Here is an 18,187-nt window from a genome sequence, read left to right on the forward strand (position 1 = left end):
CTGACGGACGCGTCCGGGAAAAAAAAAAACTTTTTAAACGCTTTGAATTGTCCGAAACTTCTAGGAAAACCCATGGGGATGCTGATTTGGGAATTTTAAAATTTTGACGTATGCGCATGTCATGGTTACCTGGCTACTGAGTATAGTAAAGGATGATCAGACGTGACTCGAACTTTATGTCTCCTGAAAATTATTAGTTATGAAGTTATGATTGATCATTGAAAATCATAAAATTGGCGCCTAGATGACGTCACAGATAAGCATAGCTAAGTACAGTAAGTACAGTATAGTATAGTAAAGGGTGATCAGAAGTGACTTGAACTTTATGTCTCCTGAAAATGGTAAAGAAATGGCAATTAGTTATGAAGTTATGATCGATCATTGAGAAATCATTGAAATGGCGCCTAGACGACGTCACAGATAAGTTAACTGTAAAATTGTACTGTACTGAGATGTTATCATGAGATATGATTACTGAAAATTTCATGTGAATTGGTCAAGTCATTAGTGAGATATTTTGCACACAAAATTCGTCAGAAAGAAATGGGAATTTTGAGCAATCACAATAGGAGAGACGCCTTTACTAACCCAATATCCATAAAGAATATAGTCACAAAATATCTCATGGCATCACAATTAATAAATCTCTGTTGTCTGGGATTAAAGAGAGTGATTTTAGTGTTGCAATAGGGGAAATCTCATTCCACTATGACATTGCTAAATATTATGGTAATCAGAAAATCAAGTTTTTCTTAGAACTTGAGACAACAGATGTAGTAACTTTGAAACCGAAATCGTCATATATGTTTTGTTAATGTTGTTGTTGTTGTTTCTTTCTTTCTAAACAAGTAATCATCGATTCCTCCATAACCTGGGCTGTTTCCTCCTATGAAAACGGCAACTTAGTTTATAATGATTTCTTACTTACTTGGCAAGTGGCCTAGTTTCGCCGGCAGCTCTATTGTAACTCTGTACAGTCGGTATCCTGCCATAAACTGAGGGTAGTTTGATATCTCACCATAATATTGAGAGGATGATTGAGTGTGATTTCCTTGGAGCTTGTCGCGTACAGTTTCGCGTCTTTTGTTGGATGCCCCTTGGGGTCATAGCGGTCTGACATCGGTGACAATTCCTCATCATCAAAGACCGAGTAAGTCTTCTTGCCGTCGTCATCCGGATCGTTCGAAGACTTTTTGCCGTTCGATTTGGATATAAACGATGTCTCCGCTTGTGCATTTTTGTCGTCGCTGGTAGAATCGTCAGTTTCTACATCGGAAGTACTGCTTTGATCTTTCTCCTCTTCCTTGCTTTCTTTTTCGTCATCCTCGCTCCCTTCGTCGTCATCTTCGGAATCTTTGTCTGGGGAAATATTCATTGTACTCTCTTTGTTGGTTTGATTCAAGTTTCAGCATTTTTTAACACTATAATAAACCCTACAATTTGGCTCAATCACAAGAAAATCATTACATATGTGACCGTGCATCACAAAACGAAACAAAAAGTCGCACACACTTTGCGTGAGGACTGAAAATAAGTGCAATGTGTCTACCTAGTCGATCTTGACTTTATCATACCTTCTGAAAGAGCTAGTCGTCTTCTACATTATGCTAAAAGTTTGGATCATAAAAAAGGCAGGAAAGAATGTTTTTTAGCAATTTATCTCGAACATTTGTGACCCGCTACAACAAAATGATCCCAAAGTCGGGAGAGGTCGATTATTTAAAAATTGCAAGATACAATTCCCTCATCTTTCTGATTTAAATTGATATATAACACATCTTATAAAAATAATCGGCTGCGGAGATATCGATGTTTAAAAGAGAGCATGTCGAGACGTCTGGGAAATAACTGTTTCGAGAAAAGCGCCCTAAAAGTTTTCCTTGCGACGCAATCACGATCAAGGGACACGCAAGTCAGTATTCGCCTCCGGACAATAGAAGGTAAGCCCTAGCAACCCCCGAAATGCTCATTCAAACACAGCGTCGGCGGTCTCCTCACCGACCAATCAGTGACCAGGATGCCAGGAGAAGCGGCTGGGCATAGCACACCCCGTCAACACACACCAGTCGCCTGGGCAGTGTGCGAGCTTCACGCTTCGGTTAGCGGCAAGCAGCAAACTGACCAATGAGATCACTCTGGTCGTTGTTAGGGGCGGAGCCTATCTGTGGCGCTCAATCCAAATGTTCGAACCAGTTTCTGCTTCCTTCAAATGCCAAAAAACATGGCCCCAAAAAACGCTATTTTTTTGTCTTTCCTTCCATCAGTTTGCTTCAAAACATGTCATACTCTAATAATATGTCAAATTCAGAAAATCATAAGTTTTGACCATTTTGATGCTCTGACTTCAAACTCGATTTTCACGGCTTCGACTGTGCGCGACTTTAGGACCATTTTGTTGTAGCGGGTCACATTTGTTTTTTTTTAGAACAGTGTGAATAGGTGCGTTTTTAGAGTCTCCTTTTCATTTCTGAGAAACCTTGTACACACTCGTCACTTTCAACTCTAATAACTTTTGAAAGGATTATGCTACTGCTATGAAATTTGGCATTAATTGTGGACAGAATGTGTTAATGAGGCATGTTCAATTTCAGTTTAATTTGATAATCTATTCATTGCTGTTAGTCCGGTGGTTTGCTTCCTGTTTTTTTGTCCCATTCACAGGGATGCCAAGTTCAAATTATGAGTGAGATATTCATTACTCGGCATCTCGGTGATGCGAATATGCGAGCGAGCAAGGGTGTGAGAGGGGTTTTTCCCCCCTTTGGCGCGAGTCCCACGGTAGGGAGCTTATTTTGAAAGACAAAAGGGAAATATACCTTCATTTGCAACTATCACTTTAATCTTTTGAGCTATACTCATTATTATAGGCCTAAGTTGCAGACGTGGCCCGATGCGTGAGACAAATGGGTGCCATGCGTGAGATCGTGAGAGTGCCCCTAAATGCTTGATGCACGGCTTGGTAAAGAGAATAAACACTATACTTCAGAGCCTCTTTTCTCAGTTCACACTTTTCCTGAGTTTGTGCTTTCTTTCCAATATTTAGATAGGTTAGGAGAGTCCATTTGATTTGAGTTATGCATCATTTTACAGCATAAAGTCTGCTATTTCAGAATATTCATGTCTGGCGACTTTTTGTTTGTTTGGAGGTGCAGGGTCACATAATATGTGACCCTGCACCTCCAAACAAACAAAAAGTCGCCAGACATGAATTTTTAGTTAAGACAATATTCTGAAATAGCAGACTTTATGCTGTAAAATGATGCATAACTCAAATCAAATGGACTCTCCTAACCTATCTAAATATTGGAAAGAAAGCACAAACTCGGGAAAAGCGTGAACTGAGAAAAGAGGCTCTGAAGTACAGTGTTTACATATTATATTAAACAGATGACATAATGGTAATCATAACTACAATATGAAATATTCATTTAGCGCTTAATACAACATGTTTCGATGCGCTTTACAATGGTAAACAACCAAACAAACAACAAAACACACCAACATACAAATCAGCTTGGAATAACACATAATTTACCACAAATGGATACATAATCATTGCACGCATTACGTAGATAACTACGTGATTTCATCCGTTGAAAAGTCCATATTTCAAAGCGCGTTTTTCTCTGATTCACATTTGCGCACTTGCGGGACGGAAACGTCGGTTGATCTTTTCACCATGATTGATTATGACGAATGTGGCAAAATTATTTCAACAAATCGAGTATATATGAATTGTATTTTACGGTGAAGCTTGACCAATAAGAAACTGTTACTGACTTTTCTGTAAAAAAAGTCCCCCCCCCCCCCCTGCGACGAGCGGCGGCACCTTCGAAAAAATGGCTACATGCAGAGATGGAAACATGCCAACTCGGAGCTCTGAAATTCTTTGATTTTACTGTCTTTGGAAAAAAAGAATTATAAGATTGTTCCGTTTAGCGAATGTGGGAAGTTATCAACACCCAATCTCATGAGCTAAATACATGTTTTGGGTTTATTTCCCCTTAAGGTATGAGAAGTATTATTCCTCACTGACGTTCGCAGCTTTGGACATGGTAACCTTCCGCGGAAATAAAAAAAAAAAAATGCTCTTCTGTGAAGATTCTGATATAATTGGGTTCATATTCAAGATTAAACTATACTCTTTCTAGTTAAAAAAATGTTTTTGAGTAATCCCAACCTTGAAAATTTCGTATTGGTTTGGCTTGATAGTACATAGAACAAAATTCTGATTACCCATATGACGGTGGCTTTATGGAAAGGGGATTTTATGCACCCCTTCGAGATCACCGCATCTGAGTTGAAATTTATTTACACATATGTGACCGGCGACAACGGTTTCAGGCAAAAGTCGGGAATTTTTGAAAATTATTTTTTTCACTGAATCACATTGCCCATTTCCTAAGCTTTGCATTGATATAAAACACTAATATTTTTCGGCACCATAAGTGGGCATAGAAAGAGAAATAAAATGCACTTTTTAAGTTTTTTTGACAAAATTGCGAGAAAACAGGCTTTGAAGATTCACCTCTTTCTCAAAGACAATGTCCGAGTGGCGATGCGAGGGGAGAATCACCCATCCGTACGATGGTGCCAATCGATGTTAAGCTCCGCCTCTAGCAACCACATCGCCTTCTGATTGGCTCACTGAGAGAGTCAAATTTCCCGGGCACCTTTCTCGGAGCTCAGCGTGTGGAGCCGAAAAACAATGCGTTTCGCTCGGGTTTGTTTACAGTACGTCTTTCAAGATGGCGAATACGATAATTGCACGTACAGCTGTATGGTGTACATGTACATGTGTATTTGGTGCACGCATTATACGCAATGGCATCCACACGCCATGACCGTGTACATGTAACTGGAGCGGTGGCGAATCCACACTTTAACATATCGCGTTTTCATTGTGGTTGATTTGTCTATATCATTGGCGACCCTTTTGAAGGCAGAAAATTGCTAGTGCTGGCAAGGGTCACGCTTCCTGTTTGTTTTGCTTGTACAAGACGTGCATATGTTGCTTTGTTCGGTGGTGCTAATTAAATTAAAACAAACGAACAAACAAACACGACTCGTTAGTTTGGTGCGATCTTGACGTGTAGTATTTGAATTATAATTAGTCATACGTGACCGCTCCTTTCCTCTCATCTACCTTCCACTGAGTCAGTCTACTGTCATAATTTTACTACATGTACAAGTAGACAAATTTGAGAATGTCTAATTTTCTTTTCACACGGTTATGTCATGCTACATGATTTTTGTTTCATTTCCGTTGTCGAACATTGCAGTAGAGTAGTTTGGATAGAAAGCCAAACGAAGAGCACGCACTACAGAGCGAGCGTACATAAACCACTATAGCAAGAGCAATGGAGCACGTAATCGTGCACGCGTGTGCGTGCACAAAGCATTCCCCAAACGCTGCAACTGGTGTCTCCGAAAGCCGAAGTATGTAAATGTATGCGACGCACCAGCCAATCACATGCGAGACCCTGCGCCGTAGCAACGTTGGGGATATTGGCGCGGCGTTCGAAAGAAGCTCGAAACTGACGAGTGCGATCCAACATAGGGTGCTTAGAATTCCATTTTCGATAGGAAAGACTTAGTCTTATGCTTTGAAATTTAGTGTAGATGTAGAAAACATATCAAAGATTCGATTTCTGCAAAAAACTTAAATCGACAAAAATAATGGTCAGAATCTTTAAACCCCGCCTAGGAGGGAATTTGCTCTTGCGACTTTTGCCTGAAACCGTTGTCGCGGGTCACAACATTGTATGTCAATATTTTTGCCCCCTAGTATTCATGATGTAGCTTCCGAATGTTCATGGATTTCATACACGGAAAGGGATATAAGAAATAATAAATGAAGAAATCGAAAGTAATTAAGCATCATTCCCTGTATCATAAAAAATGTGAACTTTGTTTGAATACTTCTGTATTTAATTCCGATGCTTCAAGACAAAGAATGAAAACGACTTTGTAGTATTTCAAAGTCCGCAAAAAGGGAATCCAAAATTCAAGCATCACGAACCATGAAAATAACGTTAATAATGCAGCTTGACAACACAAATTCTCACCATCTGATTCCGATGGTCCAGGCCATACAGAGAACGAGTCCTCTAGGAGTTCGTAGTAGAACCTCACCCCGTATTTGGGATGATTCGGCTTGACATCGGGATTCTGCTCAATGCAACGGTCCATCACTAGCTCAGCTATTTCTGTAATGATAAAAGAAATTCCCAAAAAGACAGCAACAACAAGATAATGCAGGTGTAAGTTTCCTCAATTTCTCTTTCTCCATAAATTAAGTTTGTTATGATTGCAACCGCTGATCTGCAAATGAACAAAGATGTCTAAAAATAAACCAGAGGGCTCGAACCTGAAATATTATTGCTTTCTGGGCAGACACTACCACAAGGCTGTTCCTTGATGCCTGGATGACACAGTGATCTTTGAATATAGTTGGGGGCGCAAGGGATTTTTGGTTCAAAATTTTCCAAAAGCACCAAAATTTGGCACACAAGTAGCCCAAACGATACTATTTCGATTTTTGATGGCCGCTAAGAAGGGCGCCCTCTCGGGCGGCCATATTAGCAACATCCAATATGGCCGCCATATAGGTTTAACTCTATATGTGCCATGGTGGAAACCCCCTGTGTGCCACATTATTCTGAGACACGAAGATAGTCATGCTTTGAGAAAGAATTCTGCTTTTCCGATTTGTATAACTTCTACACATTTCTGTTAAGATGGGCATAATAGTAGGCAAAGTCAAGCAGGAATGCCAAGCTTTGTTACGATATAAATTTTATGACGAATCTATTTTCAATTTTTCTTTTGAATGACCAGTTGCTACATTACTGTAAAGGCATGACTTTTGCACATACAACTGTGACAGAAACTTAGAATGTACGAGCAAATCTAGTCGGGAACATCGCTTGATAGTAGACCACCACATAGAATGCAAGTCGTATACGAGAGGAACAAAAGCACAAGAAACGCTTTCATTGTGCCGCGGGATTAGCAGTAATTAGCGGTTTATCGATCGGTCTTGGCGGCCTTGTTTGTCGAGCAGAATATGCGAAGTTGGCACGCCGTCGACTGAGTCGGAAGTGCGAACGTGGCACATAAAGAGTTAAAGGTCACTTGCATTTGAAAACATAAAAGGGTTACAATCATTTAAAAAGTCAGGTTAAGAGGTTGTCTGGGTCAAGGAATTCGAATCTGAAGTTGTTTTTATGGTCTGAATTCAATTTTTCCTTATAAGGTCAACTTAAGGTCATATAGGGGTCAAGCCATTGTATTCATAACAGTTTATTGAAAAAAAAAAATGGCTTGCCCATGGTCAATATTCCAGGAATGCCAGCCTTGGTAATAGAATTGCAGTTCTCGACGGCTGAAAAAAGGCGTATTTCTTGTGAAGGGCGCCCTCCAGGGCGGCATATTTGCAAAAATCCAATACGGCTACCACCTACGTTTAAAGGCCAGTATAACAATTTAAAAACTTTAAAGTGTTACAATAGTTTGAAAAGTCAGCTCCAGAGGTTTTATGGGTCAAAGAATTCGATTCTGAAGTTATCTTTATGGTCTGATGTCAACTTTTACTTATAACGTCTCCCTAAAGGTCATTTGGGGTCAAACCATTCTATTCACAATAGGTAATTTAGAAAATGGCTTGCCTATAGTCAATATAGGAGGAATGCCAGCCCTGCTAATAGAATTGCAGTTGTTGAGATCTCTGAGAGAGAGAGAGAGAGAGAGGTGGGCTTTCTCACGAGTAACATCAATATATCTGCTTTCGTATAAAGATTTCAAACACTAGTTATACACTCATGAATTATAATAAAAACCCCTTTCTGAGAGTAATTAGGTTTAAGGGATCTTACTCAGATCCTTATTTCACAATTAGATTTGAAGACTTGGTAACCCTTCAATTTTATTTTTAATGAGTAGTTACGGTAATTTTGTTTCTGCATCATTTCATTTATGGCCTGTTATAGAGTTTTCAAGATTTGATTATTGGATTATCATTTTCATCTTTATCTGCAAGGAATGCAATAAAAACATACATATATGAGAAATAGAATTTTATTGCTACCTAATATATTAATAGTTCAGCAATAAGGGTGGGGGGGGGGGGGAGACTACTCTCTATATTACCAGCGTCCTTGACGTTGCCAGTTCAGGGATCCTCAATCACAATAAATATTCATAATTCAGATTTAAATTCAATTGAATGATGATTATGAAGATTACTCCTCATCTGGATGAAAAAAAAATCTGTCAGTTTTTAGTACATCAGGTTGGCATCAATTTGCTATTTTCGAACTTGTGTAAGAAAGTTCGACTCTAAAGTTCTTATAGGAAATTTTATCTGCCTCCACAGCTAAATAAGTCGTTCAGAGAATATGACGGTCCTGGTGACGCCATGTAGGGAACAAGCATGTTTCACAGGTGCCACAGTGACACCATTAAAGGACAAGTTCACCTTCATAAACATAAGGATTGAGAAAATGTAGCAATATTAGTAGAACACATCATTGAAAGTTTGAGGAAAATCGGACATTCCGTTCAAAAGTTATGAATTTTTGAAGTTTTTGTGCAGTAACCGCTGGATGAGAAGACTACTGCAGTGTACGATGTCACATGCGTACAACAATATAAGGAAAATATAAAGAGAATTTCATAAAATTTCATCTTTTGAAAAAAGTACACATTCCCTTGACTCGTTACCGACATATGTCATGGGTAATATTATTACCCCTACCTTTAGAAAGAGGCAAGTCAAATGCTCTTTTATTATGCGAAAAAAAATGAAAATATGTTGAATTTTCTTTACATTTTCTTTTTGCTGTTGTACTCATATGACACCACAAGCTGTAGTAGTCTCCTCGTCCAGCAGTTCCAACACAAAAATTTAAAAAATTCATAACTTTTGCATCGATTGTCCAATTTTCCTCAAACTTTCACTGATGTGTTTTACTAATATTGCTGCATTTTCTCAATCCTTATGTTCATAAAGGTGAACTTGTCCTTTAACAGGGTACAGATTAGATATGTTATAGTACAACTTCCATGACACCTTCTAGGGTCTATTAAGATTCTATCCAAAGTGCTTGGACGCAAATCGGTATGATATCACAAGACTTTGTAAGTTAGTATCTCGTTGGTCTGAAGACTATAGGTTGCAACTCTACTCTCCGCAACATCTCTACGACGCATCTGGAGACGAGCCCAATCTCCGGGATTCGCAGGAGAATCGAACATTTTCGATTTTTGCAGAAAATATGTCAGTCTTCCAGCTTGTCTCCGACACGTCTCTGCGAAGTCTCCTTCACTGTGGACATGTCGTGGGGATTACATTTGTCTGCAACATCTTCGAGATGTCCCCGCAGCTTGTGAAGACCGTTATAACATAATGGCGACGAAAGGGAGAAGTCGCTGAGAAAAGACGTCTCTGGTAAGTCCCTTTACTTCGACTGCAAAAGCCGTGCCAACATCCCCGTGACTTCCAATCAAATAAGTTGTCCGTTTGTTTGAAGACGTCTTGGACGTCGCCCAGGAAATCGCGTTAGTTGTGGCAGGGAAAATAATCTCTTCGAGACGCTGGCATTGGGACAATGTCTCCTCCCGTCAGATAGGCCCTCCCCCACCCTCACTTTAAGTTTGCAGCAATATCAAACTACTGACCATGGCTCGTCTGACAACTGCTCTACATTTTGCATTTTCACCTTCATTCATTCATTCATTCATTCATTCATTTTATTATTATTTTTTTTTACTTCCATGTTTTCCACCTCTAAATGCATGCCTTGAAACAGCTGTGGTGCAGAAGAATGAAATTTGGTACTGAAGCATTGCGGAGAGTGGCTGATAGTACTAGTAATTGCCATGTACCTGTGCCATCTTCCTCCAACTCCACTCCCTGAAGTCAGGATCACATCATAACCCATGCTGTCATGATTCCAGTAGAAACTCACTTGCAGCAGCACTCATCTTCGAAATGTTGATACAGCGCCACTTGAGCAGATAGGGTGGTTTCTGATGATCTGCTCCCACGTTACGACGAGATGATGCCTATACCCTCGTTGACGCTGGCTGCCCCATAAACCTTGTTGCTCATCCGTCCTTGCTGGACATGAGCATGATTATTAAAGTAGTTAATGTGTCAGTGAGCTCTGGTTTGCTGCCCCATACTACTTAGGCATTTGGCATGGCACATCAAGGCAAGTCTGAAGTAATGTCGCACCCTGTCAGTGCCTGATGTTGTGCTCTGGAAGAGAGGTATGCTGTGCAGGAAAGAGCTGAAAAGGTCTTTTTCTTTTCAAGACCACGACCCACCCGTAACTCCCTCAGATCAAAGGGATTAAAAAATGCACACTACCGAAAATGTGATGTTATGCTCATCCGTGCGATTGTATACTGTTTTCAGAAAATGCTTTCAGAAAACATTATGTCATCCTTTGTAAGGATATCTTTGCGTAGATCGCATCTAGGATGTTGGAAAGCTGAAGGGTTGTGAGATCACAATTCCTGTTGGATATTTCCGTCTCGGATCAGGTGCTCAGGATGAGTTGTCCATCCCATTTATTCTTGGATATCTGTGCGCTGATAAATGAGGGCAGTTCTTTATATTTCTATCTTAATTTTCAGGAAGACGCTACGCTCTTCCAATCATAACTTGAGATTTGAGTGTTGCCATCACTATCTCTTGTCAGAGAACTGCACAGTGTTGCTGCGCAAAAATGTTAAGATTATTTTCTTCAGGATCAGTATCCCATACACCATCAATCGATTCCTCGATTCCCTGGAAGCTTCGGCCATTGCTTCCTTCAATGAAGAAGCAGACACTGTCTTGTCAAGGGAGAGCAGGCATGCACCAATTTCAGCAGGAGAATCATATCGCTTGCCAGCTGGAAAGGTATGTAATTGACCATGAAAGGTGACGAGGTGGCTCAGTTGGTAGCGTATGGCTTGCGGTCTAAAAACGTGTGTTCCGGCGCGGGTTCGAATCCCACTTATTTCAAGTCAAGCCAAGCAATGGTGTGTGTAGTAGAGGCACAGCACTTTGCAGCTTATCACTTGGATATAAAAAGTGGAAGTCCCTAGTGTGAAAGAATCACAAACCCAGACACATGAAAAGATCCCGAATCGGCATTCCGTTATCGGAAAACTCAAGGTGCATAAATCGGTAAAGTGGTCCACCCCAAGTACATACAACTGACCAGCTAGGCCTAGTTGTATCCAGGCTATCCAGCTATCTCGTCAGAAGGAAAAACAAAGACAAAATAAGATTAGGCGTGTTATTACCCTCTTTGCCATTGCACCCTGATTCGGCACCTGGGAATAGGATGGCGGTCGTATTTATGCATGTATATATATATATATATATATATATATATATATATATATATATATATGGGTGAGAATTTTGAACGATGTACAATTGCCAATTTTCGTACCTTATGACATTCTTTCCCATAGAACACGCCAGGATGATCTAAGAAACCAGATTTTTTCATGTCATCTCAAAGATTGATAAATTTCCTTTCAGGAAATATATGGTTTGGTTGACTTGTGCCTGATATTTTTCATTTCACAAGGACTTAAAGCGTAAAAATACGGAAAAAACGCTATTTTCACGATAATTTTTGTTTTTCAAACTAATGATGTGCATTTTTTATGGTACGTGGCATCAAATATCTGACCATGTTCTGGATCTGATATATCATGGGTATGTACCACAAAATTATAAGAACTTTATGAGCACGTATGAAATTACAGAGAACAATTGAAATATCAAAGTCCTAAACAGACGACCGTCCGTAATGCGTTTATTTCTATCGCTGCTGCAAATTCTGCTTTGTTGTCCCAACTGTAACGTATACGAAAATTTGGTGTTCCACCTAATGAACATATCCTGCAAAAATTGTACGTCTGATGGCTGTACATGTGTCGTAATATTCTTTTATGCAAAATTATACTCAGTTGTCGTCACGGACGTGCTTCCGCTATTTTCTAATAAAGATCGTAGCCCATGAAACGTTATTGGCGATATTGTTCTGAGTCGTAATCAACTAAGATCTAGCCACACAATAATATGTTTGTTTTGAGTTTCTGTCCATCCTTTGTCAAATAGGAACCGAAATCATATTTTTAGACGAACCTCCAAGAAAAAAAGAACGTCCGTGATGATTAAAACGTTTTCGAGTGGGACACCATCTTGCTTTGATGGCGAAGGTGCATTTTACCTTTGGCTCTCTAGCCGAGGAGCTGCATGTCATTTTTGGAGCGGACTGAGGTTCGTCCGCAGTTTTTGGACCATGCAATTCACCAAGAACCAAGCAAATAATTAATATTTTCTCTGAGAATTCACCTCCTGATCCCCCTCTGAGCAATGTGTTGTAAGGATGTGACATTTCTTATAATTTGCATTGACAATACCTTTTCAAATTTTTGAAAGAGTTAGGAAGGCTAGGTACTCTCTGCCGATTAGTTATCCGTCCTGGAACATGACCCTAGTAGTAGAACGAACGTCCGTGACAATTCCAGCGAACGTCCGTGACGTATGCAATCCCTCCGTTAGGGATAACTTGTCCCGAAAGTGTCCTGTGTTCTTTAAAACTTTTGGCTCCAATAGCGAAAAATAAAGTTATACAAAGTAAACAATTAGTTTAGAGCAGTAGTTTCAGAATTTTTAAGGCGTTATGTGATCATGATGAGCAAACAGTTGAAAATTTATTCTTAATGTTACGCTTGTTTTCCCTCTAATTATACAAAAACAGCTAAACACTGAAAACAAAGTTATATGAAAATAATAATTTTGCGTAATCTGTAATTTTCTTCAATTTTTCAATTTATTTTCATACTTCTCAATGAAGGAATGTACAGCAAATATAATAAAAACATAGTGAATCATAATATCCGGCTTGGATGTACAGTAAATCAATGTAAGAATATAAAACATATAGTGGTCAATCATCGTACGTTTGGTTCTATGTATAACGCTAAAGAAATATGACGGAACCTACTTAAAAGCGAGCTTGTTAAGCGTAGGTCCCAAATTCTTAACAGAGTGTAAAGATGAGGAGCACGGATGCAACGTAGGACCAAAATAAAGAGAAACAAAAATGAAAGGCAAAAATACCTGGTGCACTAACAGAATCTTCTCAATACATTAATAGTGATATACAGACAACCACATTCTGCAGGTGTAAGAACAGTTGATTTAACAATGTTGACAATAGTGTAGTAGTATGATTTGAATAACAGTGAAAAGAGAACAACTCGACATGCGAGTCCTTGGAGGAGATACGGGAAACCTAAAGAGTGAACATACAAGTACTAACATTCAAAGAAAATTTGGAATTAATTAGAATTACCAGCCAGTATAGCACTAAGGGGAATACAACAAGCCAGCTGTTCACGCGTTCCGAAGTCTTAGGGTATCAAAAGGGGTACTGGTGTTAAGGTGTGAAGGAATTTAAGAGCGCAAACAGAGAGGCTTAGCTGATTTGAATAACAACAACCAACACAGCAGGTAAAGGCACATAAACAAGAAAGAAGGAAATTTCAATGGACTTACGCAATGTAATTATTCAATAAATTATGTCTTAATTTGTATTTGAAGGTCGACAAAGACAAACAACCTGCGAGTTCTATGGGGAGATCGTTCCAGTACTTCGGCCCTGCATACATAATTGTTTTTTTTTTTTTCGCAAAAATGGTTCGGGTACGTGGTAGGTGATAATCGTCACGTTGGCGGGTGGGATAGTTATGAAAAGAGTAATTTCTTTTAAACATATGCCAAAAAAAAAATATCAGGAAGATCATTTTTGGATAATTTGTACATGAATATCCCTAAATTGTAATAAAACAAATCTGACAATTTCAAAATTTTGTTCTTATGGAAAATTCATCTGTATGAGATAGATACCCATTCTTATTAATTATTCTAATAGCGCGCTTTTGTAAGAGAAAGAGAGAGTCAAGCAAAGACTGGGTCGTGTTACCCCATGCCAGTATTCCATAGTTGAGGTAAGGGGAAATCATAGTCGAGTATATAATTTGCAATATATTGGTGGGGAAGTAATCTTTCAGTTTATTTAGAATTCCTGCATTCCTAGATAAAACTTTGGTTAAAAGGTTGATGTGAGACTTCCAAGATAAATCGCTATCAATATACAGTCTTAGAAACTTAACACTATCAACCTTCGTTAAATTAATGCCATTAATTTGGACATGACCAGGAATAAATTGCAAAGAGTTACTGAACAGCATATAATATGTTTTATCAATGTTTAGTGATAACTTGTTGGCATGAATCCAGGATTGAACAAGTTTCAATTCGCTGTTTAACATATGATTAAGCGTATTAGGATTACGATGTGTAAGAAATAGATTTGTGTCATCTGCAAAGCATATAAAAGAAAGAATCTCTGATGAATTTTGGAGATCATTTATGTACAAGATGAATAGTAGCGGGCCGAGTAGGGAACCCTGGGGGACACCACATGTAATTGATTTCATTGAGGACTCATGACCATTAAAAAAAACATGCTGCTTTCTATCAGTAAGATAATCTCTAAACCATTCTAAAGCCGTCCCGCGAATGCCGTAATGGCTTAACTTATAAAGGAGAATATCGTGGTCTATCGTGTCAAAAACCTTCGAGAAATCAATAAAAACACCGATGGTGTGTGAAGCATCGTCAAAAGCATGTGCCACTTTATCAATAAAAGCCAATAAAGCGTGGGTTGTGCTGTGTTGCTTTCTGAAACCGAACTGAAAATTCGAAAGAATATTACAATTAATAAGAAATCCAAGAGTTCTTTTATGAACAAGCTTTTCCAAAATTTTTGAAATTGAAGTTAAAAGAGATATCGGGCGATAATTATTAACATATTCTTTAGGACCCTTTTTGTATACAGGAACAACTCTAGCGACTTTCATTTTATCAGGAAATTTTCCGCTTAATAAAGATTGATTGAAAATATAGACGAGAGGAGAAACTATTTCATTTATCACATTTTTAAAGAGAAAAATTGAGATACCATCATCACCTGTACTCTTCTTATTATTCATTCTACAAACAACCTCTTTAATTTCATCATCAACAATAGGAACGAAAAAGAAAGTCAGTGCGTTCCTATCCCCTAAGAACGAATGAAAAGGTGTCCGTGAATGCGGTATTTTGCTGGCAAGATCTGGCTCGAGGTTAACAAAGAAGTCATTAAATACATTCGCCATCGCCCCTGGTTCATCTACTGAACAACGGTCTTTAAAAATGGAATTCGGGGAATTTTTATCTACAGTAGAGTTTAAAGCTGTGTTAATCACCTTCCACGTACCCTTTATATCGAACTTACATTTGTGAAACTGATTGGAGAAATACTGTTGCTTAGCTGTACGTAGAGTAGATGTAAGCGTATTTCGATAACGAATATAAAAAAAAAATTGTTTAAAGCATTTGGAAATTTACGGTATCTACAATATAATCTATTTTTCTTATTAATAGACTTAATTGCTGTGCATTTGAATTTCTTTCTAATGAGGTTCTGGAGACAATTTGTGCTGTTAAAGGTTCTGAAAGTTTCGCTCACGGACGTTCTGTCTGAGAAAGGAAATTTCTGACAATTACAAATATATCACTGCACATGAAGTTAATGTTAGTTGAAAATATTACCAAATCACCGAGCCGCTCATACCCGAAAGTGAATAGCGTTCAGCACTCAATTTACCTGTAATAACAAACGGAAAACGTTTTTTTTTTTTTTTTTCACGGATGTTCGTTGGTTGAATAAGTCAATGGATTACATAGTTTGGGGTAAGAGGATCAGTGCCACTTTTTAGTGACAGGTGCTCTAAGTGTTTTTCTTTTGAGTATGGTAGCTGCCGTCTCAAACAGAACACATCCAGTTTTGGTCTCCATAACGGACGTTCGCTGCAATTGTCATGATATCAAATGCCTTAATTCATTCTTATTTTTCTCTTCACGACGATTTTTCTCTCATTCCCTAAGTAGCCTGAACATGCTGCGAGCAAACAAAAAACAAAAACAAAACAAAACAAACCAAAACAAATCCGAAAAGTGCTATGCAATCACATTCAGGATAATGACGGAAGAAGTCTGCAATGGGCATGTGTTGAATAAGAAACGGAAAAGTTTCAAAAGGACGTGAAAGCAGTTGAATGAAAATGACTGAGAAACAGAGAAAGATCGAGCTGCAACACACAGAGAGAAGAATTGCCAGTGCACTCCCGTTATACCAAATTCCTCTGGAGAAGTTTTTGTTTGTTTGTTTATGTTTTTTATTCATCGAAATGCCGTCACAAGCAAACAAAAATAATGCAGTATACAATTATTGTCTGATGAAAACACACAAATCCTCCGCTTATCATCACATGGTGCTGTTTTATACTCATCGATGAAAAGCAATGTTCATTTGTAATTCTTTCCAAGATTATTTTTTTTTTCATTTTACATTTAAGAGACAGAGAGATCGTCAATTTGTTTGTGCTTTTGCGCTTGCTTTGAAAACACATGTTTTTTTTTTAAAAAGTAATGATTAAGAATAGGTTTAAGGTTGCACTTCGATACGTTCGCTCTTCCAAAGATTCGTTACTCCGATGTCCAAAGGGTTGTTATTCCGAAGATGGAAAAAAATTGTAGTTAATTCAGGAGGTTTGTTATTAGAAATGTTCTTTGAAAAATAGATATTAAGGATTATTATTTTTAGGTCCGTTCTTCTAAAAGTGGAATGGGCCTGATATTCGTTTAAGTGAAAACGGTTATTATGAGGTTTTGAAATTTGGAGGATTTTAGTTGTTAACTTGTTTCTCCACATTTGGATAAGCGAACATGATTTTTCAAGTTCCAATTAATAAACCTTTCGATTAACCTTCGGAGATTCCTATCATTTACCTAATAAAAAAGCTTCATAATTATACGAACTCTATCAATTTTCGTATTGACAAACTGTATGAATAACAAGCCTCAGAAATGACGCGCTACAAATTTTTTGTTGTAACAAACCACATTGTATAATATCAAAGTCACAAACATCCATACAAGTTATATGGACTTATTGTGTCTTGTTATGACGAAACTTCGCAGTATCGAACCTATTGTCATTTCTAACTAATATAATAACACAAATTCTCCTCGGTAACAGTGTGTAACACAAGGAGCAAACACAGAGCGATTTCTTCGTAACGTATTCGTTTGCCCTCCCCAGCTAAACTTCGTATTTATATAACGGAGCACATTTTTGTTGTTTTTCTATATCAATTCTTTGTCATAATTTTAGCTGTGACCATGTTCGTTATAAGCAAATTTTGCATTGTAGACTTTATATAACAAGTTTAGGACCTGAATCTTTACTTCATGATAACGAAATTTTGATAAATATATTCGTTCTCAAGTATGGACTACGTCACTGAGATTACATGTACGTTTGTACGTTCATTTACGAGAGATGGAAAAATTGTTTTTTTTACTCCTCAGTATGAGAAGATAAACAAGCTTGTATAATTGAGAATTGGTAAGATCTATTCAGGATTTTGCAGAGGAGTTTGTTCTCGACATGAAATTGCTGTTTGTTATGAGTAGAATGCGTTTCCAACTTAAGAGAGCTGCATTGTTCAATATTTTGTTTGTTCCGAACGTCCGTGAGCTACATGCGAACCTCCGTGATGAAAACTATGCTATGTTTGTTGGGTTATAGAGACTGCCCAGATCAGATACATCTTAAAGAGGTATGTTATTATTTGGGAGTGAGGATTAAAGTATGGGATAGTGAAATAAGAGGTCAAAATATTGAGTTTCTGTAAAATGCGCGTAAAGTGGAGAAAGTGTTTAGCGGAAGAGCAATATTTCCACTGAAATGACGAATTTAGTCAAATCATCAGTTGTCTAGCATTACATACAGGCTAAGAGCACAAGCTTAATATTATGCAAGCACGTACACATGTCCCTTAATATATTTCGTTAGGATTTTGAACTGAATCGGATCTTTGCAAACTATGTTAAATTGTATTCAAATGTGCAGTACTATTCCTCACGGACGTTCGCTGCTCTGGACATGGTAAACTTCAGCGGTGAATAAAAATGTGTTCCTCTGGGAAAATCCTAGTATAATTGGGTTTATATTAAAGCTTGACATATACTCTTTCAGGTAAGATGAATGATTCGGAG

General features: G+C 38.2%; 1 protein-coding gene across 1 annotated transcript in view; it reads right to left on the reverse strand.

The window, feature by feature from the left end:
- LOC139733448 (uncharacterized) overlaps positions 1 to 18,187 on the reverse strand; it is a 299,164-nt gene that overhangs the window by 83,042 nt on the left and 197,935 nt on the right. The window contains exons 9-10 of the mRNA XM_071644265.1: positions 6,069 to 6,209; positions 1,019 to 1,359 (exon numbers count right to left, since the gene is read on the reverse strand). Of these exons, the coding sequence (XP_071500366.1) occupies positions 1,019 to 1,359; positions 6,069 to 6,209 (482 nt within the window). The remainder of the gene's footprint in view (positions 1 to 1,018; positions 1,360 to 6,068; positions 6,210 to 18,187) is intronic.

This window comes from Diadema antillarum, unplaced genomic scaffold (assembly GCF_040938485.1).
Source record: "Diadema antillarum isolate AM-2024a unplaced genomic scaffold, OU_Dant_1.0 seq00000476_RagTag, whole genome shotgun sequence".
Classification (NCBI taxonomy): Eukaryota; Metazoa; Echinodermata; class Echinoidea; order Diadematoida; family Diadematidae; genus Diadema; species Diadema antillarum.